The 26,852-nt window shown below is 39.9% G+C and overlaps 1 protein-coding gene across 1 annotated transcript in view; it reads right to left on the bottom strand.

Annotated features, from left to right (window-relative positions):
- Window positions 1-26,852, bottom strand: part of Lars1 (leucyl-tRNA synthetase 1) — a 58,303-nt gene that overhangs the window by 3,702 nt on the left and 27,749 nt on the right. Inside the window, exons 16-31 of the mRNA XM_027397994.2 lie at window positions 22,948-23,033; window positions 22,797-22,862; window positions 22,625-22,707; window positions 21,654-21,792; window positions 20,982-21,194; window positions 20,076-20,133; window positions 18,318-18,381; window positions 12,710-12,893; window positions 11,084-11,174; window positions 9,844-9,984; window positions 8,746-8,886; window positions 8,018-8,128; window positions 6,660-6,770; window positions 5,748-5,852; window positions 4,333-4,428; window positions 2,974-3,106 (exon numbers count right to left, since the gene is read on the bottom strand). Of these exons, the coding sequence (XP_027253795.1) occupies window positions 2,974-3,106; window positions 4,333-4,428; window positions 5,748-5,852; window positions 6,660-6,770; window positions 8,018-8,128; window positions 8,746-8,886; window positions 9,844-9,984; window positions 11,084-11,174; window positions 12,710-12,893; window positions 18,318-18,381; window positions 20,076-20,133; window positions 20,982-21,194; window positions 21,654-21,792; window positions 22,625-22,707; window positions 22,797-22,862; window positions 22,948-23,033 (1,822 nt within the window). The remainder of the gene's footprint in view (window positions 1-2,973; window positions 3,107-4,332; window positions 4,429-5,747; window positions 5,853-6,659; window positions 6,771-8,017; window positions 8,129-8,745; window positions 8,887-9,843; window positions 9,985-11,083; window positions 11,175-12,709; window positions 12,894-18,317; window positions 18,382-20,075; window positions 20,134-20,981; window positions 21,195-21,653; window positions 21,793-22,624; window positions 22,708-22,796; window positions 22,863-22,947; window positions 23,034-26,852) is intronic.

Here is a 26,852-nt window from a genome sequence, read left to right as displayed (position 1 = left end):
CTGCTGCTGGGTCAAGTGGTGCATGCTGGTAGCTCCAGCTACTCAGGAGACCAGGCAGGAAAACTGGTCAAGTTAGGGCAGGGCAGGGCAACAGAGTGAGGAATCATGTCTTAAAAAAAAAAAAAAAAAAAAAAAACCAGAATAGGCAAGAAAGCAGAGTGGTCACAAGGGAAAACAGGAAGAAGCAACAGGTTACTAGGCACAGGACTTCAGTTGGGAATATGAAAGTTCTGTGGCTGGACAATATGAACCCACTCAATGACCTGAAAATGACTCCAACAACAAAGCATGGTGGGCCACACTTATAATCCCAACACTCAAGAGGTTTGGAAGCCCAAGGCCAGCCTGAGCTGCACAGTGACAGTCTCAAACAAACAAAAAAAGGTACACTTTATGTTTATAAATATTTTACTTTAATTAAAAACCATTTTTATAAATATAAAATCCCTTACCTAGTACACTGTGGGTAACTATACATATGGTGAAACACAGTGGACACTCTCCTCCTCTAATACACTTCCTTGCTTTCACAAGGCCTATCCAAACAGTATTTTCTCCATAAATGTGCCTATAAATCACCACAGCTGGAGATCTTACCTCCCCTGTGCCCTGGATGAAATCTTCACTTTTCTGAAGGACTCAGTAGTTTCTCCTTCTATTACACACAAGTGTTTCAATAGCTTAGTTCCCAACCCTTTCACTACATATAGCTACTAATCAACAGCGCTTGTGGAATCCTCAAAACCCCAGAATAAACAACTGATCCTACACATACCACACAAGGTGGACTCTAAACAGATGTCCAAAAGACAGGAAACAAACAACCAGAGCAGAAACAATGTGTATGTGAAAATGACTTCAGGTCTTCTATTTTAATAGACTATGACTACTCAATACAGTTCCATAAGTCAGGTTACTGTTGGGATTTGTAAATACTGTTAGTAAATTTTTATGTTGGACTGGTTAGATGGCACTGTCGGTAAAACTCATGCTGCCCAAGCCTGACCACCTGAGCTTGATTCTCAGAGTCCATGTAATGTGGAAGATATGTTCCACCTAATCATAACACACAACAATTGTAAAGAAAAATTCTATACTGATGAAAAGTAATCCAGCTCTTTTTTCTGAGACAGGCTCTCACTGTATATCCTAAGTTGGTTTCCAGATTGGCCTCAAACTTTTGATCATTGTACTTCAGCCTCCCAAATGCTGGGGATATAGGTATGTGACACCAAGCCCAAACTAATCCATTTTTTATTATTATCAAAAAGAAAAGAGGGCCAGCAAGATGGCTCAGTAGGTATAGGTGCTTGCACAAGCCTGATGACCGAAGTCTGACAAGCTCTCCTCTGACCTACATGTATGTGCATGTATACACACAAACATAAGTAAAAGTCATTAAAAATGAGCTATAACTCAATGCGAGACCCCTTGCCTAGCATGTACAAGAACCTAGATTCAAATCCTAGCACTGAAAAGAAATGAATACATAAAAGTAAATGAGAAGACCAGTCCTGGGGGCATACACTTGTAATCCCAACAGGAGGCAGAGGCAGAATTGCCACAACTTCAAAGCCAGTCTGGTCTACACAGTGAGTTTCAAGTTACCTAGGGCTTCATGGTAAGATCCTGTCTGAAAACACATATCCACAATGAGGAAGAAGAGATGGGAGGAGAGGGAGAGATAGATATCATCTACAAGATGAACATAACATTAGTCAGTCTTCATAATCTAGAAGGAAAGTACTAGAGACACACTAACCTGTCTCTCATGTTCACTCCAGGACCTGGCTAGAGTGATGGTTAATCTTCACTAACTTGACTGCATTAAGAATCAAGGGAGCAGATCTGGATAAGTAAGGGCATTTCTATGGGATTTAACTGAGGAGAGAAGACCTACTCTGAATGTGATGGCACAAGCCCATGGACTCAGGTTCTGCACTGACTCAGAAGGAGAAAAGAGGGAAGACATATGAGCATCAGTGCTTTCCCACCTGCTTCCTGACACCAAATGTACTGTGGCCAGCACTTCAAGATCCTGCGGCAGCAGCCAGGCCTTTGCCACCATGTACTACACCCTCAAACTGTGAGTCAACCTTTCCTCTCTTAGGTTGCTTCTTGTTGGCTATTTTGTCATAGCAATTAGAAAACTAATAACTAATACTGAAAAAGGAAGCCACAGTACTCAGGAAGCAGAGGCAGACAGATGTCTCTGAGTTTCAGAAAACCTGGTCTATATAACAAGTTTCAGGGCAGCCAGGGCTACATAAAAAGACCTGTAGGGGAGGGGAGAGGATGTTTAGATTGAACTTAATCACAGAACATATATTCTTAACCTAGATCAGAAACTGAGATTATTTATGTATTTTGCCCAGAGAAACACTGTTAAAAGAAAAAAACCAGGAGCTTTGTAGTCTAACAGTTTGAATTCTAGGCTTGAGATTTTCCAGCTGAACAAACTTTGCAAGTTACTTAACCAAAGTGAACTTCCATTTCACTATCTATACAAGGAGAATGATAACAATAATAATACTTACATTGTAATTTGTAAAAAGATTAATAAGCTAATGCATGAGAGACACTCAAAAACTCATTCTATTTCTCTTCTAGGAAGAGACCCAGCTGGACAACTTAGTCTAGAATACTAAGGGTCTATGTTTCTAATTTTGAATTACCTCTAAGACACATAAATCACTTACTGTAATTTTAGAACCAGACAGGATACTGAAAAAATATCCAATCCAGAATACTCATGACACTGAAAGAGAGTCAACTTGGTGACTAAGTGACACAAAGTTACCAAACTACCTAACCCCAAAGGAGACCCAAAAAAATCTAGGTTTCCAGTTTGGGGCCCAATTCTCTACCCATGGTGTTACACAGCTATGGGAAGAGCTTTCTCTGTCCCTTCTACTTACAAATCATCAGTACATGAGCTTCTGCTAAGTGGGAGTTTCAAGGAAACTATTTTACCTTTGATTCCTCGGTCCATTTTCATTAAGCGTCTGATTATGGAATCACAGCTGTCTCCTTGCCTGACATCAATTTTGGTTGAGAAGTGGCCATTGGATGGCTGGGGATTTACTAGGAAAATTGACACACCAGCCTAGGAGAATAAAAATATAAGTTATGACACATCAAACTTGAATACTGCCAAAAATAAGGGCAATCTCTACTATATTTTCAATATCCTCTGAGAACATTTCTAATTCTGCACAAAATCATGACCAAGACACAGTCATATACAAAAGAAAAACTGTGTAAACTCATGTTTACACCTAGATGCATTGGTAAAACAGATTACAACTGCATGTATCAACGCTGGTGACAGACTATAACAATAACAGCATTTTCTCTTCCACAACTACCATCATTTGTTCAACTTCTCCACTACAAGTCAGGCACTGGAGAAACACTTTATAGACAAGACTTCCACATCCCCAAAAGGAATATTACAGTTACACAAAGAACACCACTTCATTTATTCATTTCTCCGGCCCAAATGACTGCACTTCTGTAAGCCACATCATGAGACAATGAAAGAATTACCACAAAATAAACTCAGAAGGTCTCCATGAATGTCATTTTACTCTTTCAAAACAGATCACTATTTTCAGTTAACAACATACCTAAGTCCTCTATTCGGATATTCTATGGAGTCATAATTATAGTCCAAATCTGAATGTATTCTTGGAGGCTAAATAGAATCTGTAAGACCTTTATACTTCTACCAATAATGACCAAAAAATAAGAGCAGGCAATTTCAGCATTAATTAAGATGATGAACCTGCCTGGTTTACACCAAAAAGCAAAAGCCTTGCATAACAGTTAAATAGTGAGAATAGACTGTTTGAAGGCTTTGTCACTGTTTAAAAGTCTTATCCACAGCTAGTTTGTTTGTTTGGGTTTTTTTCCTTCTTCCAGTAAAAACCAGGTTCAGAGCTGGGTGGTGGTGGCAAACTCCTTTAATCCCAGCACTTGGGAGACATAGGCAGGCAGATATCTATGAGTTTGAGTCTAGCCTGATCTACAAAGTGAGTTCCAGGACAGCTGGGGCTACATAAAGAAACCCTGTCTCAAAAAACAAAACAAAAAAACAAAAACAAAAAAACCCAGGTTCAGATTATCTTACTTTAGTTTTTAAAACTACAAATAATAAATAACACTATCATGAGGCATAACCAGTACTGCACAAGCCAGGGCAATAACAGAACACCTAAATCCAACCCCATTTCTAGCCCTTCATATTCAATTCCTTCTACCTATGAATGATGGGCGTTGCCCCTGTCTAGGTGTAGTAGGCAATGATTGAATATGGCTTCTTTAACTTACTTCTGTTCTGAAAACATTAAGCGGCTTCCCAGGACAACAGTCGTCCCTGACTTTATCTTCTGCTTCAGAGGCAAACTTGACTTCTATATGTTCTAACTAAAAGGATGGGGAAAGGAAAGTCATTAGGAGCACTTAATATAACAGAAATTAAGCACCACCTCATCTCATTAAGAGAAAACTGGTTTCTCCACTTATTATGAAATGATCTGTACAATTTTATTGTTTTCCTTATAAATGTTAAATGAAATCTATAATCTGCTATCAACAGTCATCTTAGCTGTTTCATGGTATTGTTCTTTACACAGTTGTGTGTCATGCTTTCTATATCAGAATCTGGCATCTACCAGCCACATAAAAAAGAGGAAAAGCAGCATGAAAGCCTTTCACCTAAACAACAGAAGCTCCAAATTTATCATTTGAGAAGTTACATAAGTAGGATAGTTCAGTAACATAACATACTACAGATTCCCGAATAGATGTTGAGGTGTGTGTGCTTACAGTCTACATGAAAAAACAAAAAGGAGCTTCTGACCTAAGAAAATGCATATATATAAATATATATAAGTATTTAGAGATATACATAAAACAGATATCTACTAATCTTTGACTTCATGATCAACAGGCTTAGCAAGCACAAGGTTCTGGGTTCAATCACCAGCAACAAATGCACAGTAATAATGAATAAAACAAATTCTCATGTAAAACTCTCCTTCAGCTCTGTGTTCATGAAACAGTTCTCAGTCATTCTAAACCTGAACGGTTTTCAGTGTCTTCATTATCATTAGAACCACATTCTGAGTCTTCTAATAGTATTCTAACGCAAATTAATTTTCCTTTTGCCTCAGCTAAGGGAAAGCATTTTTAGACTCTGTGTAAGCTGTGACTGAAAATGTACCAGGACCACAGATTATAATGGAAGGCTTTAATTGTCCCAATTTCAGACCTCAGAGTCTTCCTATTATGCCACCTTCCAAAAGGCATCTAAATACAAGGTATCACTTTGGTTTGAGGCTTTTTTTTTTTTTTTTTTTTTGTGTGTGTGTGTGTGTGTGTGTGTGTGTGTGAGAGAGAGAGAGAGAGAGAGAGAGAGAGAGAGAGAGAGAGAGAGAGAGCGCAAGCATCCACTAGGAGTCTGATTGCTTTAAAGACAATCTAGGGAGAATCCTAAGCAACATACAGCCCATGTTTTACATATAAAATAACTGATAAATGAATAAGGTGACAGATCATTTTCTTTCTTCAACTTTTATATCCACTCATTTGCTTTCATCTGAAAAATATTTATGAATTATACATTTGGTAAATGTCCTAAACAGTGAAGATGAAGTTAATGAAAAGTATAATGGGCTACAGAGCTAGACTGTGGTTTTGTAGGAAACCACAGTAATTAGCTATACAATCCCTGGCCCTCTTACCTCAAGAGAATTGGTTAGATAGACTATATTCTCCATAAGTACTGCCTGCTCATCAAATTCCAACTGTAAATCCAAGACTCGAGGCCCTTTCTTCTCCATGTTTTCCTAATAGCCAAATGGTTTTGAAAAAAAAAAATCATATTAAGAACATGTTTAAAAGTTTATTTTTCCTAAGTAATCAATCATTCTCTCTACTGATAAAATCTTTATATTTCAGCAGGAAAAGGAAAGGTCTTTGACTCATGGGTTTCCCTAACCATGTTTGCTTGTTCATGAAATTACTTGCTCAGAATAATTGCCATTAAAATAAGATGCAATTTAAGGAAGTATTGAAAACACTGGAAGGCATGGGATTTTCAGGCATTGAAAATAAATGCGGTTTTAAAGCTGTGTATTTAGATGACTCACTGTACAAATGGAAAGAATCAAAGAAATTTATGAAAAAAATCTCTTCAGCTAATATTTTAAAAATTTTCAAGATAACAAATATAAAAGTTCTAGATATTCCTGCAAAGCTTGAAAAGAAACTGACACTCTCATACTGAGTAGGTATCGTATGGTGATAGGGCACAAGGCAGCACTGGCCTGATTGCCTTTGTGTTTATATAAATTATCCAGCCTTGGCTAGGGATGTCAAACAGTAGGATGCTTGCCTAACATGTGCATTTAATTGCCACCATCACAAAAAGAAAAAGAAATCATCCAGTCTGTGGTATTCTGTTATAGCAGCAGAAGGTGGACTAAGATATCACCTAAGTTCCTTTTCCTTCCCACAAAAGTACTAGAAAGGCAATTATTCTGCAGATAAATTCAAAATCTGTTAGTTCATATCTCATAACCACTACCCTCTTCTGTCCTAACTAACCATTTCTCAAGTGGTCACAGCTGTCCACAAGGTCCATACTCGATTACCTTAATCATGGCCACAAATGGCATAACTTTCTTCATGTATTTCTTCAATTCTGGCAAATTGCCTAGTTCAGAAGCAATGGCTTTGTTATCAGGCAATTTTCCACCATTGGCCTAAAAATGGGAGTAGGAGAGGAAGAGAAATATTTAAAAGATGATTCGAGAGCATGGGTATACCTGCAGGAACTGTGCCAGATACAGAAGGTGGCTGTTTGAGAAGGGTGTTCAGCATCATCCAGTGCAAGCTCAGTGGCTAATGCAGCAACATCTTCCTTTCTGAACATAAGCGGCATGCTTGTCAGTCCAAAAGAGAAGCACAAGTACAGTGCACTGAGAATTTATCTTTCTTGATAAAAGAAGCCCCTCCTGATAAAAGACTGATAGAGTCTTATAAAGATCTTGTCCTCAAGTTCAAAAATCTTATTTCACTGGTCACGTTAAAATGGAAAGCAATACATTTCTCTTTTTTTGTTTGTTTTTTTTGTTTTTCCAGACAGGGTTTCTCTGTGGCTTTGGAGCCTGTCCTGGAACCTGTTCTGTAAACCAGGCTGGTCTTGAACTCACAGAGATCCGCCTGCCTCTGCCTCCCGAGTGCTGGAATTAAAGGTGTTCACCACCACCGCCCAGCAGCAATACATTTCTTATACAAAACTTATTTATGAGTGATGTGTGTATGGGGGGGTGGGTGGTATGTGCACATGAAAGCAGGTGCCCATGGAGGAGAGAGGCATCAAATCTCCCTGGAGCTAGAGTTGCAGGCAGTTGTGATCTGCCTGACATAGGTGCTAAGAACCAAACTCAGCAAGAGTGCTTTTGAATACTGGGGGGGGGGGGGGGAGTGTAGGAAGGGCATTCCCTAGTTTCTGATGCTAAAAATAGTATCATTTCTATCTACTCAAAACAAAACAAAACCCAAAAAATTAGTTATCATATATCACCAATGTACAGGCATGTATATAGTACACAGACACACATACATGCAGGCAACATATACTTAAAATAATATACATATATATACTCTAATCATACAAATAAAAAATTTTTTAAAAAAAAGAAAAGTTAGGGCTAAGAGTAGTGGCACACATTTAATACCAACGCTCAGAAGGCAGGGGCAGGCTGTGATAGGCTGACCAGAATTAGCCATAGAAATGTTAGAGGACTGAGGAAGTTGGATATAGAGCAACAGGAAGAGAGAAGGAAGGGCAGTGGGGGTTTTCCATGGCTTTTGGATCACGGAAAACATGGCTAGCAGGATCAATCAATCACTGACCCTGTCCTTGACTCAAGATGGCTTTACTGGCACAAGCGATTGGCAGTGTGAACAACTCTCCTGCAGTAATACTGGGGGATATCAACATTACCTCAAAGTGGTTTCTCAGGACCGACAGGGTGATATGCTGCCAGAGAGGGTAATTCTTTGCCACATAGATGGTGCAGTGTGAGGGCCTCTGTGGTGGTTGTTTGTCAGTCTTCTGCACAAGAGAAGAAAAGAAAAACATGGGTCCTTGTGTAAACCAAAGATGAGAACACTCAGCACCTATACCACCATCCTCAACAAGTGGAACATACATGTTCAAATACTTAACAGAACATACATGCTTCAGACCTTTAACCGTTAGAACATACATGCTCAAACCCTTAACAGACTATATAGGCTTCAGATCCTTAACAGTTAGAACAATCATGCTTCAGACCCTTAGCAGCTAGAACATACAACTTTCAAACGTTTAACAGAACACGCATGCTTTAGACCTTAGAATATATATGCTTCAGGGCTGTATCCACAGTACACACAGCACTACACATTTTAATCACCTAGTTTTCACTAGTTTGTTATCTGACCACATACCATAAGAAATGATCCTTTTAAAAAAAACTGGGCTGGAGAGATGGCTTAGAGATTAAGAGCACTGGCTGCTCTTCCAGAGGACTTGGGTTCAATTCCCACACCCACAAGGCAGCTCACGACTGTAACTCCAGTTCCAGGGGATCCAACACACTTATACAGACACACATTCAGGCAAAACCAACAATGTACACATAAAATAAATAAATAATTTTTAAAAAACTGTTTAAAGGATGACTTCACCTTCCCTTTAGCTGGCATCATATAATTCTTGAGCCGTAATCTAAGGTCATGTGCTACTTCCATGAGATACTGTGAGGAACGGATTAAGGATTCATCCACAGGACCTGCCACGGGCCATGAGGCATTCATAATTGAATCAGGCTTTAAAAAAAAAAAAAAGAAAAAAAAACTGAGTGAGAGATTAAACAACACTTGCTTTCCAGGCCTTGCTTACAGTTTCACACCATGGCTACCATCTGTAATCGTGTGCCCCAAGTTCAAACCTGACTACACATAGCACACTTCTACAGCCCCTGATCTAATGTTCCCTAGAATTCAAGCTGTGAAGTCTGACTCTACATTCTTAATTAGCATCCATTTGTACAGCATATTAATACCCACACACATATGCTCACTTTCAAAGAAAATTATGTAATGCTAATTTGCCTAAATTTAATCATTATTATATAAATTATTCATGCTCTCAGTTTATATCCTATTAATACATCCAATGTTGAAAGTATGGCTCTTCAGCATATATATCACTAGCACAATTCCGCATGTGTTCATAGACTGAAAAGCACAAATGCCTGGCTAAGGAGGTTGGAGAGAAACACAAAACAGGCCAATCTACTGATCTGCAAGCTTAGGGGAACTGAGTTTGTCTTCACACTATGAATGTGACACAGCATCCTTGACATACAGCCCTATATATGCCAGGAGTTTTATATAAAATAAGAACTTTTATGTAAATATACCCTTATATCTTTTGTTCATAGACACCTCATCCTGTTATTTATAGCTCTCCACAATATTTCCACCTTGTTAATCACTGGAGGAACAACATTATACATGCATCCAAATGTACAACTGAGCAAACATACTCAAATACAGATGAGAATGAAATGTTACACAACATGAATATGACCACATTTTTAACACATATACATGTGTTGAAATGCACATATCTGATCTGTCTTGTATGGCTCTTTAACCTGCTAAATTATGATGATAAATCTATTATTATTTCTGGACTTCTCATGAGTAACAACATTATCACAACACTTATTTATTAAAGCCAAACTAGCCATGACATTTAAAGCCCAGTGATGTACGTACCTTTCCCAGTAGTGTCCAGATGTGCTCACACAAATGTGGACAGAATGGAGCCAGAAGGATGGTCTGAACTTCAATAAACCGGAACACAAGCTCTCTGTGCATCCCTTCTGTAGCCAGTTCACGGTATTTATCTTTCGCAGCCTATACAGAATTTCAAATGATTTATCATTTTTCCTCATCTTTAAAATACAGATAAAATATTCAGTTTCTTGGCATTAAGTCTTAGTCTTTTAAAACATTCCATAATAAGTTATTATAAAGGTTTCATTTTATTTTTAAAACTCTACAGTATAAAAACAATCTTTTATCCAGAGAATATTATATCTTTCTATTAATGATTCTCAAGAAAGAGACTGGGGATGTAGCTGAGTAGCAAGAGTGCACACCTAGCACACTCGAGGTCCTGGGTTCAAAATAAACCAGATAATTGTTTCAAATAAGTCTCAGAATTTTGTTTGTCTACCTGGTTTGGGATTTCTGAGACAGGGCATCGTGATGTATCATAAGTTTGCCCTACCACTATTTTTATGGTAACACTCTTTAATGCAGGCTAACCTCAAACTCACGGCAACCCTCCGGCCTGAGTCTCCCAAGTACTGGGATTATGGGCATGAGCCAACTATGTTCAGCTTTTTTTTTTTTCCTTAAGGCATGTTTATGTCAGTAAGGCATAAAACTAGATCTCTGAGCTGTTTTCTAAGGTCAGGCTTTGAGCAGTGCCCAGAGCAACGCTAACATAAAGGACTACAAATGCAAGATTTCTATGCTCAGCACTTGGCCTTATTTAACCACATCTGAAAACCAAGTTACATAAATCCCAATGTGACACTTTACAAAACTGATTGAGTAAAGCTACATGTGGCCTTTGAAATGCCAAACTTGGAAAAATACTGACACCTTGTGGAAAAACTCAGAAAGCACTTTCTTTCATGTTGCCTTCATATTTATCGATTTAAAATGCTTTTGTGTATCAGACACCGGGTTACATGCCTAGGTGGGGGCAGGAGGACCTCTTCTTAATGCTCATGGGTAAAATAAGAACAGAATTTTCTGTACTAAGTAAATACCACAGACACAATGTCAAAAAAAAACTATTTTAAAATCACAAATTATCAGAAAACTCATTGAAAAGATTTTCAGTCTGTACTTTGGACATGCAATTATTTCAGAGCAAGAATAAAAAGGAGAAAATATACTGTATCAATGCTGACATGTTTTAGACACCAAAATAATAGCATACCTGAAACTCAAAAAAACCTGTTTTCAAAGCTTCTTTAAACATCATCTTTTCATAGTTTTGATCTGTTTTTATAATTCCTGCATTCATTTCACTATTGAATAGGGAAAGAAAATCTATTTAGTTTAAAGGCAACTACATATTTTATGTATTTTAAATATTATTGTATATTTATGTTTTACATTATATATTTGACATAAATGTGTACTTATATACATACACACACATAACTATTACATAGATCAATAACCAGAAAACATTACAAATTGCTCAATACAAGGGCCAAGGGATAGCTCAGTGAGTGAACTGGCTGCCATACAAGCATGAGGGCTGAGCTCAGATGCTCAGGGCTCAACTAAAGCCAGATGATGTAGTACATGTCTGTAATATCAGTGCACCAAGGTGAGATGGGAAGCTGAGACAGGAGAATCCCAGGAAGCTCCCAGTACAGTTAGCCTGGTGTACACAAGGTGGAAGGCAAGGACCAATGCCTGAGGTTGTTTCTTGATACACACATACACACACACACACACACTTTTTAAATTTTTGGTTTAAAACAAAAATTACCCATTATTAAACTGCTTTGTCCTCCTTAAAACTGTACAGCCTATTTGTCTACCCACTTGTATGCAATGTCAGCTTTCACTATCCAGGGCTCCTATTTACACTTCACAGTATAAATACACTTCACAGTGTTGTTGTTGTTTGTTAAGTTTCTTGGCAGAGCTGGGCATCGTGGCCTGTGATCCAGGTACTTGGGAGGCTGAGGCAGAACTGTATCAAGTTCAAGGCCAGCCTAGGGTAGTGGAGACCCTGTCTCCCCAAACATGTCCTCATTGAAATCATTGCTAATGATCCTTAAGCACAATATGCCTAACTAGGGCAGCAGACAGGATTTATACATGTGAAGTAATAGTTAACAGCTATTAGGAAACACATCTCTTACCACCCCAGATTTAATCTGACCTGAGCTGGCCCTGATCTATTTCGTTGGCTCTGACCTACATATACTGTATATCAAATACCATACCCTTCCCGGGTACTATATGTGTTTTCTCCTTTCCCCCTAAGACTACTGTCTATTTTTTCCAAGAAACCCAGAATTCCCACATCTCCCTGAGTCCTCCTTACAATGAATTCTCAGTTAGTAGGCGCTTTTTCCTTCCAGCAAGTCTTACTCATCTTTATAGTCTTACTCATCACTTCCAACACAAGGCCAACAAATGTCTTGAATTTTTTTAAAGGTACTTCTCCTTTTCTCTTAACCTGTTTTTCCTGTCACCATTTTATGCTACTGTAATGGAAGACAGTGAGAGAAAGGTTGTACAGAAGTTCTGGAGATACAGATAAATTCATACTCCAAGGTTCCTATTAATACATCAAGGCATTTAATGAAATAACTGTTAAGCCTCAGTCTCCTCATCTCCAAAGGTCAGCCAGCTACATTGTTAGCACACTAGGTTGCTTTGAGGCTAGAGTCAAATTAAAGTGCCTAGCACAGAGAGGCCCTCAACAAATAGCAGTCATTGCCATTATTTAACTTTTCTTAGAAAAAAAAAGGAGAAACAGACACTCTGAAAACCAGGAGGACTCAGCAACTCCTACAGCACAGCGCTGGCCCAGGGTTACCTGGCAAATACACGATCATTGAATGAGCTGGCAGGTCCACTTCTGAGGCTGCTGCAGTTGGCGAGCATTTCTTTGACCCATTCTACCCATGTGTACAAACGGAGGATACCTGCGTCTGCCATGGCTTCCACAAAATTGGCATCTTCAACAGTGTCGCCAGCATCAGCCAGAGCCAGGCGCATTCCTGAAAGAAAACAAAATCAGTCACCTAAAAACATGGCAACTGATGGTGGTGGCTCACATCTTTAATCCTAGTACTCAGAAGGCAGAGGCAGGTGAATCTCTGAGTTCCAGGTCAGTCAGGACTACAGATCGAGTTTCAGGACATCCAGGGCTACACAGAGAATTGTTTTGAAAAACCAATATATGTATGTATGTATGCATGTACACACACACACACTCTCTCTCTCTCTCAGTATATATGAGAGATATACTGATGGCCAGGCATGGTGGCAAACACCTGTAACTCCAGCACTTGGGAGCTAGAAGCAGAAGTTAAGGTCATCCTTGGCAACATAGAAAGTTTGAAGCCAGCCCAAGCTATACAAGATACTGTCTCAAAAAATACAAAACAAAACATACACTCCCATTCTAGGAAAAAAATTATGCATAAAGTTGGGTACACTGTAATCCTTAACATATAAATTAAGAAATAATAAATGTTATGTATGACTGTCCTGGACCAACAACAAAAATAAGACTCTCAACTATTTACCATATTTTTTGTATCCTTTATACCACATTTGTATTATTTGTATACATTTATATCAGTTTCCACACACTCAAGACAAGGTGTTTCTTCCCAGGCATGCTGAGATGATAATGGTACTGAGGCATGGTTCTTGTTATCTGTAGTGAGATAAGCAACTAAGGCTGAGCCTTCAGGATTAAGAGTATCTGTAGGAGGAATCCCAGGTCGGCTGTCTTCATTTATGTGGTATGGGATGGCATGCCTACTTGATAAATGGGGCCTATCACATGAATATGAAGATGCCCTGAAAACAGTTAAAATTTTAGAAGAAATTTTACAGTCCTTGAGATTAGTGCACAAGGGCCAAGATTGTCAGCAAGCAGCTGAGGTTGCCTGCCCTTTGTCATGTGTAGTTAGAAACCCATTTGAAGCCAAGATTGCAGCCAAGCAGGAAGTTGTTTGTATAAAAGGAACAATTACAACAAGAAAGGGAGATGTGGCTAGCATCCTCTGTGTTAGCCTCTGATTTGGCAAGTAAATTAGATAAACAAGAAGATGAGATGGAGGTGCTGGTTTGCCAATTCTTAAGGCTTAGAGGCCAGAAGAAAGAGTGACTACAAGTTAGATCTGTGCTCAGAAGCCCTTCCTTGGATCTAAGAACTTGGAACCCATGGAAAGATTCAGAGAGTGAGGAGGAAGGGGAGAGCATGGTAAAAATGATAAAACATACCCCCTCAAGTCCAACCTTTAATAGAAATCTATAGAAATGGAAATAGAAATCTATAATCTAGTGTTCAGATGGGAGAATTAACAATGATCCAATGCAAAAAAAAATAGTGTGATCAGGAAATAGCATTTGAACTGCTGGAATTGGGGAAGATTTTTTTGTTTTGCTTTGTTTTGTTTTTGTTTTTGTTTTTTGAGACAGGGTTTCTCTGTGTAGCTTTGGAGCCTATCCTGGCACTCGCTCTAGAGACCAGGCTGGCCTCGAACTCACAGAGATCCACCTGCCTCTGCCTCCCGAGTGCTGGGATTAAAGGCGTTTGCCACCAACGCCCAGCGGAATTGGGGAAGATTTTTAAAACAAGCAGTGAAAGAGCCTGTTGCAGGCTGGCTTGTGAAGCAATGGGCCATGGGAGTGGACTGGATCAGTCTAAATACTATGGAGGCAGAAAAACTGAGTAATGTAACTTCTTATCCCTCCTTAAAGAAAATGCTGCATAGCCTGTGACAGTGTGAGGGAAATCAGCCCCCGACAGATTGGCTTATCCAAGTCATAGGAACACTTGGTTATCTCTATCTGAAGTCCCCATAAATAGCGGGGTTGGAGGACCATAGGGTAAGGGCAGACACTATTGAGGGAACTAGGAATAAGAGAAGCTGTACTTGAACCCCAGTTTACTGGGCCAGAGAGAACTGTGTTCACAGAGAAGTTAGAGAAAAGGCTGACCCAGCAGGGACCTCACAGCTGACGTGGAGCTTTCATGGCTTTGCTCAGTCCTTTCTTTGGTGGGGCCAAGATCTTTATAATGTAGGGAAGGAAGACTCTGGAAGCTCCCTGACTTAAGACTAGCATGTGAAGAGTGTCTGTAAAGTAAAAGAACAAGCTAGAGGCAATAAGGAAAATGTAAAGCAGAAAGAAGAGTTCTGTCTGAATTGCTCAAAGACAAGATGGCAAGATGTGTGGTGAGCTGAAGTTCCTAAGAAAAAAGTTGATAGAAAGCCAAACTGTGCTAATGATCTTCTTGAAGGCTTTTAAGCCTGAAGAGCAGTCCACAGGAGAAACCCATAATAGAATAATACAAGTAAAGATGATCAAGCCTGTCCCAGGGGTGGGTAATTATACTCCCAGAGTAGGGGAAATTCTTTTCCCTCCAACAAAAGGTTATGCTATGGGTAGAGATGGTTTGCCCAGTCAAGAACTCCCACAAGAACCAGGTGTGGTGAATGGGGAGGCTACAAACCACTGTGCCAACCCAGGGCTACTCTAACCAAGGGAGGCAGCAGATACATAGGGGAAAGCAGGGCCACATTCACCTTTGACAGCCCCACTGAGTTTATCAGGTTTGGAGAAATGTAGGAAGGCTCCATGGAAGAGCTCAGGTTATGGAAACATCATGGCTCAGAGAGAAAACTAGGAATTAAAGGGAGCTAATTAATTTAATTCGTGTCTCCTATCTAAGCTTTCTACCCAACCTTGATCTGTGGAGGAAGCAACTGACACAAATGGAACCTTTCCATGCCAAATTAGACCTTGCTTATGTTTGACTTTAGTGTCTTCTTAGCTGTGAACCTATGGGGTCACCTGAAACTTGCTGAGAACAGATGACAACTATTCGTTTAAGGAATGGTGGTTTGGAAAAACCTCTGAAAAAGGTTTTGTTACATAGCTGAAACAATGGTAACCTCTAAGGTTTTGCAGATTTGGAAAGCCATTAATGAGACAACTAGGTATAATGGTACTTCTAACTACTTTTCAACCCTACTGGGGCTGGGTTAATTAAAAGAAAAAATATTCCAAAAGGTATCCTACATAGATGAAAAAGGACACTCCCAGGGGCCATAAGATTACTGAATGAAAACTCCAGTGCTAAGAGTGGGTTACTTTCCTGTAAGATGTTGGCCAGCGAAGCCCCTGAGGCACCACAAATCTTAAAAACCATTGCTATTTCTGTTGGCTGTAGGCCAGGACTAGACTGTAAGATGCTATTGCCAAAGACAGCACATGTGCATCCTTAGACTGCAGAACATGGAGAAATTAGGCAGGACTGAACTGGAAACTCCCACCCTGCTGGCTGGCTACTGCAGTTTTAGAGGGGGCTGTGTAGGCTGCTGGTGGAGAACTGTCATCAACATTTCTGTTTGGCCTCAGACCCATGTGTACTAAAATATCAATATGCCAGACAAAATGTGCCTGAATGTGCAATAGTGGCTCCACTATCATGGGTAAGACCAACAGCATTCCAATTGGATTTAAGATCCGCTCTAAAAGAGGAAATTCACAATTGGTACTGTAGGCCAGGACAAAACCTGTGCCTGGAAGGTCATAAATTCCAATGGGAAAGCAACTTCTATCCTTTTACTTGATGGGTGTCATATACCCATCAAATGGCCTTCTAAACATGTGTTCCCACCCAAGGATCACTGTTATCACCATCAACTCATAACCACTGGTAAAGCTTGTGAGAGCAAGTGACTGCTACTGTGACTATACGTGGACATCTTTAGTCACCCCCTCCAACGCTCAGGGATTACTGCATAAAAGGAGGCAGAAAGAATTAAGAGCTGGAGGAGGGTGTGGAGTGTTGGGTGTTGTGTAACAGTTTCTTTCGAGATTGAAACAATCTATCCTAAAGAGAACCTATTTAAACAGGAAAGTGAACTCAAAATAGCTTCAGGAAGTCCCTGAAACTGACCAGATTTGCTAGGCCCCTCTCTGCCAGAGTAAACAATAAAAGCTGAGTGTCTCAATCAGACAAACTGAAGCTGAGTTGCAAAGAAGACGCTGGGAGGAGAAAAGCTGCAAAGACTCTGAGACACATCAGCTGCCTGAAGAGGTTCAGACCAACTAAGGTACCTGGAAAGGACATTCTCCAACCTGTTGAGCTGTACAGGCTGTGGACTGTGCTCCAGGGTCCCAGCTTTGTGAGCTGTCGATATATGCTGGGGTGGGCTTTGCTGTTACAGCTGTCTTTTGAGTCATTTCGTAAGTAACCCCAATAAATCTCATTGGTTCACCGAAGTCTAGTTTCCATATTTTGGAATATGGAAGGTATCCACATTTTGGTTTGTCATGGGATCCCTAACTAGGGTGAGTAGATGTGTGTGTTTGAGTCCCCTAGGAAAAGGTCTGTTGCACAACAGGCAACACTGAGGGACTCTGTCCCAAACAAATAAATACTCTAGGCCAGGGAAGCCCCCCTCCCCCAATCCCCATTTGTCATCTAATACCAAGTAGTCAACCCTGAAATCAAATACTTAAAGTAACATCACACAGACTAAGCAGTGTGCATTTATATATTAAGAATTACAGCCAGGTGGTACACACCTTTAATCCTAGCATTTGGAAGGCAAGGGCAGATGGATCTCTTTGATTTCAAGGTCAGCCTGGTCTACAAAGTGAGTTCTGGAACAGCCAGGGCTATTAACACAGAGAAACCCTGTCTCAAAAAAACAAAATGAAAGAAAAGAAATATGCATATAATGACAATGAAAAATGTCATGAATGTGAGAGAAAGTAGGGATGAGAGGTGTACATGAGAAGGGCCAGAGGGAGGAATGGGAAGGTAAAATGATGAAATTATATTTCAATTTTAAAAAATGAAAATATTAAGACAACTGCAGGGTTGTCAACATGGTTCCATAGGTTAAGTGCTTGAAAGGCCTGATGACCCCCAAATCCCCAGAATACACATAAGATAAACAAATATGGTAGAACACATCTGTAGTACCAGAATTCCTATGGTAAGATGAAAGGTATAGGCAGGAGAATCACCTCAAATTTGATGGCCAGCTTCTCTGAAGCACACAAAGAAACAAGAGAGAGATTGCCTCAAAGCAAAGTAGAGAGAAAATCAGCTCCAAAAAGCTGTCATCAATTCATTGTAGACAATGTTGTGGAGGGAAAAACAGCTATCATCTGACCTACACATTTGCACCACAGTATGAGTGTACTCACACAGGCATCATACACAGATGCACAAAAGGTAAACATCTTTAAAGACTCTAAACACTTTTGAGTTTTTTCTTGAATAAATTTCATCAGCAATTCTCATGTTTTAACTTCTACACTGTGCTTCTTATTTTTTAAAAAAAGAATATTTAAATTTCTGTTAAAAGCAAAAGAATAAGCAACAATTTTAACCTATCTTCTGTAGCCCTATCCAAATAACAGCAAGGATAAAAATGTGTACTCACCATCAGCTGAAAATTTGTCAACAGCTTGGCTCAAAGTGAGGAAGTTGCCCGTAGATTTTGACATCTGAAAAAAAAGCAGTTATCAGGTAGTAATAAAAATATACATAAGTAAAAAAAAAAAAAAATATATATATATATATATATATATATATATATATATATGCACACACACACACACATAAGTAAGCCGGGTGGTGATGGTGCATGCCATAATCCCAGCACTCGGGAGACAGAGGCAGGTGGATCTCTCGAGTTTGAGGCCAGCCTGGTCTACAAAATGAGTTCCAGGGAAGAAAAAATATATATATATATACACACAAAACACACACACACACACACACACACACACACATACACACACACACACAAATAAGACAATCCAAATCAAGTGAATAAAACTGGCTTGATAAGTCAAAAAGCCAAAAAAAAAAAAAGGGGGGGGGGAATGACAAGGTCAAGGGAGGTGACATGATTGAGAGGCAAGCACTCTTGAAGGCAGTCAAGGATCTGTCTGGGTTTCCAGTCATCAATCACAGGGACAGGGTCTCACTATGACCTCAAGGCTGGGTTACACAGAACCAACAAGACTGTAACAGGGAAACCTGGCTGCTTACACAGGGAAGAGCCTTGCTGACGTGGAGTCATTAGAAACAACAGATTTGCTCACAAGGGTAGAGTGTGGCTTTGACCTTCAACAACACTTAGAGAAGCAGCATTCACAGCAGACTAAGAAAATGCTGTATTCTAATAGGGTCTCATATGTAGTACTTGCAGGCATGGACAGAGCTCTAGAGAGCCACCATCTGCCTCTGCCTAAGTGCTAACATGAAAGGAGTGCACCACCTAAGAAGAACTTTTAAAATTCACCTTTTGCTTTTAGAGCACTGGATAAATCTGACCCTGCATACTGTAATTTATACCATCTGTTGTTTGTTCAAATCTGTACCTATTTCCATTATAACACTTATAAAGATTTGTTTTCATTTGTATTTACTTATGTATGTGTGAGGGTATGAGTGTGTGTGAGCATATGGGTGTGTGTGAGCATGCACATGCCCAGAGTCCAGAAGGGAGCATGAGATCCTTGGAGCCGTAGTGACCTGGGTACTAGCAGCTTCTAAGTCTGAGCTGTCCTCCAGCTGCTACTGTAACAGCAGCCCTGCCATTACTATTCTATTGGTTACACTAACATTTATTGGTTGGTCAATGAAACTAACTTACTAATTTGGAAATAAATGCAATCACATTTGAAGGTTTCTGTTGAGCAGGTATTGGAGGGACAGGTGAGGGAAGTCTGCATAACTTTTTACTAGGAAACTGACTTATTGAGATAAATCTTACACAGCCAGCAAAAGGATGTTGGGAGTAGCAGTATAGGCAGGAACAATATTAGCATTACATGACATATAAAAACCCCTAAAGCTCCAAATTTCTCCTTCTTCAAGAACTGTAAGTTTCAAACTGTATCAAACAAGCACCACCAGGCATTCTCTCCACTGGGTAAGAGGCATCTGATGGGTCACAAAGCTAACATCTTTATGCTTCCTGTCCTCACCTCCGTATCTTTATCAGTCTCCTCCAGTGCTAATTTGTATCATTCTGAATACCAATATCATAACAAACCTGTTCTGCTTACTCAAAAGATTAAAATTTAGTTTATGCTATTAGTCCTAAAGAGTTTAGATGACTTTTCTTAAGTCTAACTCTTATTTCTGATTATTTTTTTCCTCAGCTGAAAAGCCTTGCCCAGAGCCTTACCTTCTCTGAGTTGAGCAGCAGGTGTCCATTTGCTCGAACAGCCACAGGCCACTTGTCACTTCATAGGCACATGTTGCAAGACAGAAAACAAAAAGCAAAACAGTATTAATTCCCCATGATATCCTGAGGTAAATGTGAACAATAAGCAGTTTGTTGAGACAAGACCATGGCATTGCAATTGTAGGTGGCTTTTGCTTTAAAGTTCTAGGGCTCAAAAACAGGGCTTGGCTCATCTCAAAGAAATGCTCCCTGTGCTGTGCTCCAGTTTTCAACAGGAAGCAACTAAAAAGAACCAAAGGACTAGCTCCATGAGTTATAAAGACAGAAATACAGCAACTGTTTGAAACAATAGGCAGGGCTCAGGTATGAACACAGGAAAATATTGAAAATAAGCTATTATGCAAAGAGACAGAAGAATGCAAATACTGTGTTTACCTTTGCATGAATACAAATACATAGCTAATTCCCAGAATATGCATAAACATTTGTTCCAAAAGAAACCAGAAAACAGGTAGGCGTTGGTGGTGCACTTGGGAGGCAAAGGCAGGTAGATCTCTGTAAGTCCAGGCTAGCCTGGTCTACAGAATGAGTTCCAGGATAGCCAGGGCTACAGCAGAGCAAAGTAAGTAAAATGTTGGGTGAGAGGTCATGAGCAGCCTTTTGTCTTTACACTTTTGTAGTATACACTCTCCAACCTGTCTTAAAACTACTGCAATCCTTCACCAAACAGATCACTATCCTTTGATGACCTGAAAATAAGCATAGACTTTGGACTGTTGGTCCAGGAAGTAGTGCACATTCCACATTAAGGCATACAACAAATCCATCTAAACCATCCATAGTCATTCCTTAAGATACTTGAAGTCTAAGACACTCTTATTGACCCCACCAGACTTAAGCATTCACCTTTGTTCCGGCCACATGGCTACATGGTTGTAAATGTAATACGAAAGATGATTTGGAATCAGATCTTTGCCAGAGGCTCGAAGGTCCACTGGATACCAGAACTCAAACTCCTGCTTCAGCTGATCCAGCTTTTCTTTTGGAATCTGAGTCTTAGGAAATGGAGCATCCTTGAAGAACACATAATCCCAAACGTCCTTGGTCATCTGCTGGGGTCTGCAATGAAATAAAGAAAACAAATGCACTATTATTTTGAAAGAATCAGAATTTTCACCTAATCATGAATTGAAATTTTAATTACAGTATCAAACAAGAACAAACTGCTCCCCTATGGAACAAGAAGGCATGACAGCACAAGAGGGGCTAATCATCCTTCTCAGTTGCTCAGTAAAAAAGGAGACATAACAAAATACTGTTAGCCAAAAAATAAACAAATAAAAAAAGACAGGATTTCACTATGTAGCCCTGGCTGTCTACTATGTAGACAAAGCTGGCCTTCAAATCACACAGAATGGCCTACCTCTGCCTCCTGAGTGCTGGGATTAAAAGCAAATGCCTCTTTCTAGCCAAATTCTTGAAAAATAAATATGAAAGAATAAATTTCTAAAAATATAAACTAAAATGTCTCAAGATGTGTAACTGAACATGTGCATGATTCTTTAACTATGTACCAACCTGATGCCCAGTGGAGACTCTGCCTGCCCATGCAGGTCATTCCCCTGCAACAGGTGTGCAACTGTGTAAAATGCCATGTAAATAGTGGAATCTGAAAGTGATTCGATCAACCATTGCTCATCCCAAGGCAGACGAGTGCCTGCAACAAAAAAAGGAAAAAAATTTAATATCGAATAAAGCTAAGAGATGCCCACTGGAAGAAGCAACATCTTCAAGGCTACTATCTAGGAAGTTCTGTTGGTGTTCTGTACGTAGGTTATTGCTGTTTTGTTTTGTTTGTGGTGATAGGAATTGAGCCCAGGGCTTTGCATATAGTAAGCAAGCACTCTGCCACTGAGCCACATCCTCAACCCTAAGAGCCCTAAATTCTACACTAATAATTTATAAAGATAAAATGGTGCACAAATGTAAAAATGGGTGAACCTCTTGAGTCCTTTAATAGAAATGTCATGGGGCTAGAGAGAGGATTTGGTAAGTAAGAACACTTGCTGCCCACACATAAAAACCAGAATTTGGATCCCAGCACCATGTAAAATCCGGAATCCCTTAGCCCTGGTACTATGAGGGAGATAGGAAAACTACTGAGGCTTGCTGGCTGCTAGCCTAGCTCCAGAAAGTGATAGACCAGGACACCAGACATACTCCACTGGCCTCTACGCATACACACTCTGCCCATAAATGAGCTTATGACATATACATACACCATATTCACACACACACACACACACACACACACATACACACACACACACAAGTGCATAAGTAACAAACAGATTATACTATAAAAGTCATGTGGGTTAGAGAAGACATATCTAGCATTAGGTAGATTACAGAGAACCAATTTCTCATCCTCAAACCAAAACCTATCACTTCCAAATTAGCAAAAACCAGAACAAAGGGGCAAGGAAGGCAAAAGGCGTTATCTTCTATCTAACAAAATCATCCAAATAGAAGTGGGGAAGTCTGCTGACCTAAACCATAGGTTCTTGAACAAGCATGTTCTTGTAGCCAGTCTAAGGAAGCTTCAAAGTTCTTCCTGCTCTCCTCGCAGAATCTAGGAAGAACAAAAGCCAAAATGTGTCCTTTCTTTCATCAGCCTCCACGTTTCTCACTCCCACACCCCTCCAAGTTGTCCTGTCTTACGTTTCCATGTTCTTCAAACACTGAAATGTCTCCTTCTTCCAGCTCTCTTCTCCATAATCCAGGTACCTGGGAGTGAACAAATGAAACTTTTCCTACTGCCAGAAATAATCACAGTGACTGACAGAATTGTCATGTGATAAGAGGAACTAACCACTGGTCACACAGGGCCACGACACATTCATCTGCAGACCTCGATATCACTTGTTTTTCTGGTTCCATGTAGATAAGTGCATCTCCCTAAATGAAGGTAAACAAAGGCATGGTAGGCGTCACATCCAATCAACCCTTAACTCTTCAGGGACAGAATCCTTCCCCTCCCCGGGTTCAACGGGGTCCGCTTTTCTGTGTAATGCCTGCTTCTGAAACACTTCATCATGTGGACCTCTTTAAAAGCTACTCATCATTTTAGCCCTTTCTAATCTTAGGGTGTGATAGGTGGGGTTCTTATGATTGCTTTCCATCTACGTTATAAAATGCAAAGAAAATTTAAAAAACCAAATGCATGGCACCAGTGTTTTTAAAATAAAAATATAGAGATTAAACATTAAAGTCTTTTAAGATTTAGAGTCATAAAAATGTCAGTTCCAAACAGAAAACTGACCACAATCTAATTTTGGTTTTTTGAGGTTTTTTCATTTAGCCCAGGCTAGCTTCAAACCTGCTATGTAGCAGAGGATAATTCTGAGCTTGTGATTCTCCTGCCTCTACCTCCCAAGTACTGAGCTAGGTATTTGGGGTCATCAGTATGTAAGCTTAAATCTTATTTTAACTAGATGTAAATATCTCTTAATACACCTTTAAGCTAGGATTTTTTTCCCCCCTTTTGGCTTTTCAAGACAGAGTTTTTGTAGCTCTGGCTGTCCTGGAACTCATTCTGTAGAGCAGGCTGGCCTCGAACTCAATGATATCCACCTGCCTCTGCCTCCCAAGTGCTGGGATTAAAGGTGTATGCCACCACCATCCAGCAAGCTAGGCTAATTTTCAAAACTAAAATCCAGTATTATCATTCACAAAATGACTCACTGCTCTGTACTTATAATGCAATTCTTTAATTTAAATTAAAAAGTTATACTTTAAGTTTATAAGCAGCAGGTTAGAAATAGACATTTAACTCCATCTAAAACTCCCAGTTCCAACTGACAAATATGGGGGGATGGACTCATTCAACAAAGATAAATAAAATGGGAAAAGAAAAGGCTACGTGAGTGATAACTGTTCCAATAGAGATAAAGCTAGTTGAAGCTGGGGGTGCAGCTCAGGAGAAGGATTTCAAGTATGTGCAAGGTCCTGGGCCCAAGCCCAAGTAAAAGGATTAAATAAAGGAAATTTTAAAAAAAGGTGAATCTTAACCAGCAGGAATGAGTGGTGTGGCATGATTCGAGCGGAAAGCAGTAACCCTGAAAAGAGGACAGAAGAATGTACGTTTTAAACCCTGCTTAGAAGCCCAGATACCTGATTCATGTGCTGATTAGTCTTCATTGTCAACCTGACACAAGCTATAGTCATCCAAAAGTGGGAGCCTCACCTGGGGAATGTTCTAGATCAGACTGCCTGCAGGCTGTCTGTGGGCATTTTTTTCTTAAATAGATGACTTATGTGTGGGAGGGCCAAGTCCACTGTGGGTAGCACCATCCCTAGCCAGGTGAACCTGTATTGTGTAAGAAAGCTAGCTGAGGGGTTAGAGACATAGCTAAGCGGTTAAGAGCACTGCTTGCTCTTCCCAAGATCCTGAGTTCAATTCCCAGTAACCACATGGTAGCTCACAACCATCTGTAATGAGATCTGGTATCCTCTTGTAACCTATAGGCATACATGTAGACAGAACACTGTATGCATAATAAATAAATCTTAAAAAAAAAAAAAAAAAAAAAAAAAAAGCTAGCTGAGTGAGCATGAGCCAGTGAGCAGCCTTCCTCCATGGTTCCTACCTCTCTTTTCCTGCCCTGACTTTCTCAATGATGAACTATTACTTAGAAGTGCAAGCTGAAATAAGCCCTTTCCTGCCCAAGTTGCTTTGGGTCCTAGTGTTTATCACAGCCACAGAAAGCAAACTAGAACACTCACCATGCAGACAGTAACTGCCCCCATCTCTGTGCCAGCAAAGGCTTATCCTCTGGGGCAAATCTCTAAAGGATTGAGCAAAGTTCAGAGCACAGACACCACAGCAAAATCAGCAGATTACTTAAAAGCCAGCACACTAGCTGCTGGTGCCATCTCAACCAATCTCCCACTCAACTTCCAGAATGCTCAGTCCAGAATTTCTACCCAGGAAGTCAAATCTAAATATGGAAATACATACATACATACATCATCTAGATTCGTGTTCACCAGAAAGCTACTACAGACACAACTTCATCAAAATGAGCAGGAAAAACAGGAGACAAGCCATGGAATTAAAGCAAGGAGACCAGATTCCAGAGTGACAGAAGAAATCTATAATGACCAAGGGACATCAGCTCCAATAGTGACAACAACCCATCCAGACCACACAGCCCACAGGCTCTGGGAAAGCACTCTAAGATGTAACCATCAACACACTGAAACAATGGACAAGCTGGGAGAAATACATAGCTGTAAGTTTGGGGATAAGTTAAGTACATGGGCAGATATTAATTGTAGGAAAAAATTAAAACTGGAGAGTAAAATACTATATACCACAGTCAGATTAGCCATGTCTCAAAAATATAAACATTGACTAATCTAGTATACATTATAAATACATTCTTGGGAGCTGGGGAGATGGCTCAGAAGTTAAGAGCACGGGCTGCTCTTCCAGAAGTCCTGAGTTCAATTCCCAGAAAACACATGGTGGCTCACAACCATCTGTAATGAGATCTGGTGCCCTCTTCTAGCATGCAGGCATATATGCAGACAGAACATTGTATACATAATAATTATTAAAAAAAAAGTCTTTACAAACCCCAAACACACTTTTTAATAATAAATAAATTAATAGATACATTTTTTTGGGGGGGGGTTTCGAGGCAGCGTTTGTCTGTGTAGCTTTGGAGCCTGTCCTGGCACTCGCTCTGTAGACCAGGCTGGCCTGGACCTCACAGAGATCCACCTGTCTCTGCCTCCCAAGTACTGGGATTAAAGGTGTGCAACACTGCCCGGCATAAATACATTTTTAATATGAAAGAAAGATGAAAAGGCATATACAAGACACAAAAGAAGGTACTAAAAAATTAAAATCTTGGGTTTTTTTTTTTTTTTTTTTTTTTGGTAGGAAGTTAGAGGCTGATGACTAAGCCTAACAAAACATCAAAATAAAAACTATACTGCAGCAGGTCTGGTAACAGAGCTATAATCCCAACTGTAGGAAGCAGGAGTGAAAAGATGATGGTTTCAATGGCCGTCTGGGCTACGCTAGGAAACCCAGCAACAAACTTACATTATAAACATCTAGAAAACTATGAAAGGTGGGCATAATGGTTCACATCTGTAATCCCAGCACTTGGGAGCAGCAGGAGGGTTGCCACAAGTTCATGGCCAGCCTAGACTACAAAGTGAGACCAGGACTCAGAGAAAAAAAAAAAAAAACATGAGACAGAGAATCAGAGATAGAGACAGAAACACAGAGGTATGACAGATGGAGATCAGTATTAAAGTAAGCAACATAGTTGAAAGCTGTCCTCTCCAAACAGAGATTAAAAGAATGTGAAAGGACAGAGTAAATGGCTGCTTTCTATTGCTATTGCGTGCATGTGTGTGTATGTGTATGCTTGTGTACATGTAAAAGCCAGATATCATTCTTTAGGTGCCATCTATCTTTTTTCCTCCTTTTGAGACAGGGTCTCTCTCACTGGCCTGGAATTCATTAAGCAGGCTACTGAAGTGAACCCCAGGGGTCTGTCTGCCTGTTTCCACATCCCCATACACCATCACGCAAGCAAATATATGTTCCAGGGCTAGAACAGTCTTCTCCCAGCCTGTTTCGTTTTGGCCAGCATCTAGGCTAGTAGTGCACTCATGTTTCTCAAGCCTCTGCCTCCTGGTTACATATATGAAGCAACACGCTCGGCTTTGCTTTTTTGAATTTAGTAAACATAAAGA

This window comes from Cricetulus griseus, chromosome 2, assembly GCF_003668045.3.
Source record: "Cricetulus griseus strain 17A/GY chromosome 2, alternate assembly CriGri-PICRH-1.0, whole genome shotgun sequence".
Classification (NCBI taxonomy): Eukaryota; Metazoa; Chordata; class Mammalia; order Rodentia; family Cricetidae; genus Cricetulus; species Cricetulus griseus.
Note: the sequence above shows the minus strand (reverse complement) of the source record. Positions and strands in the feature narration are given on the sequence as shown.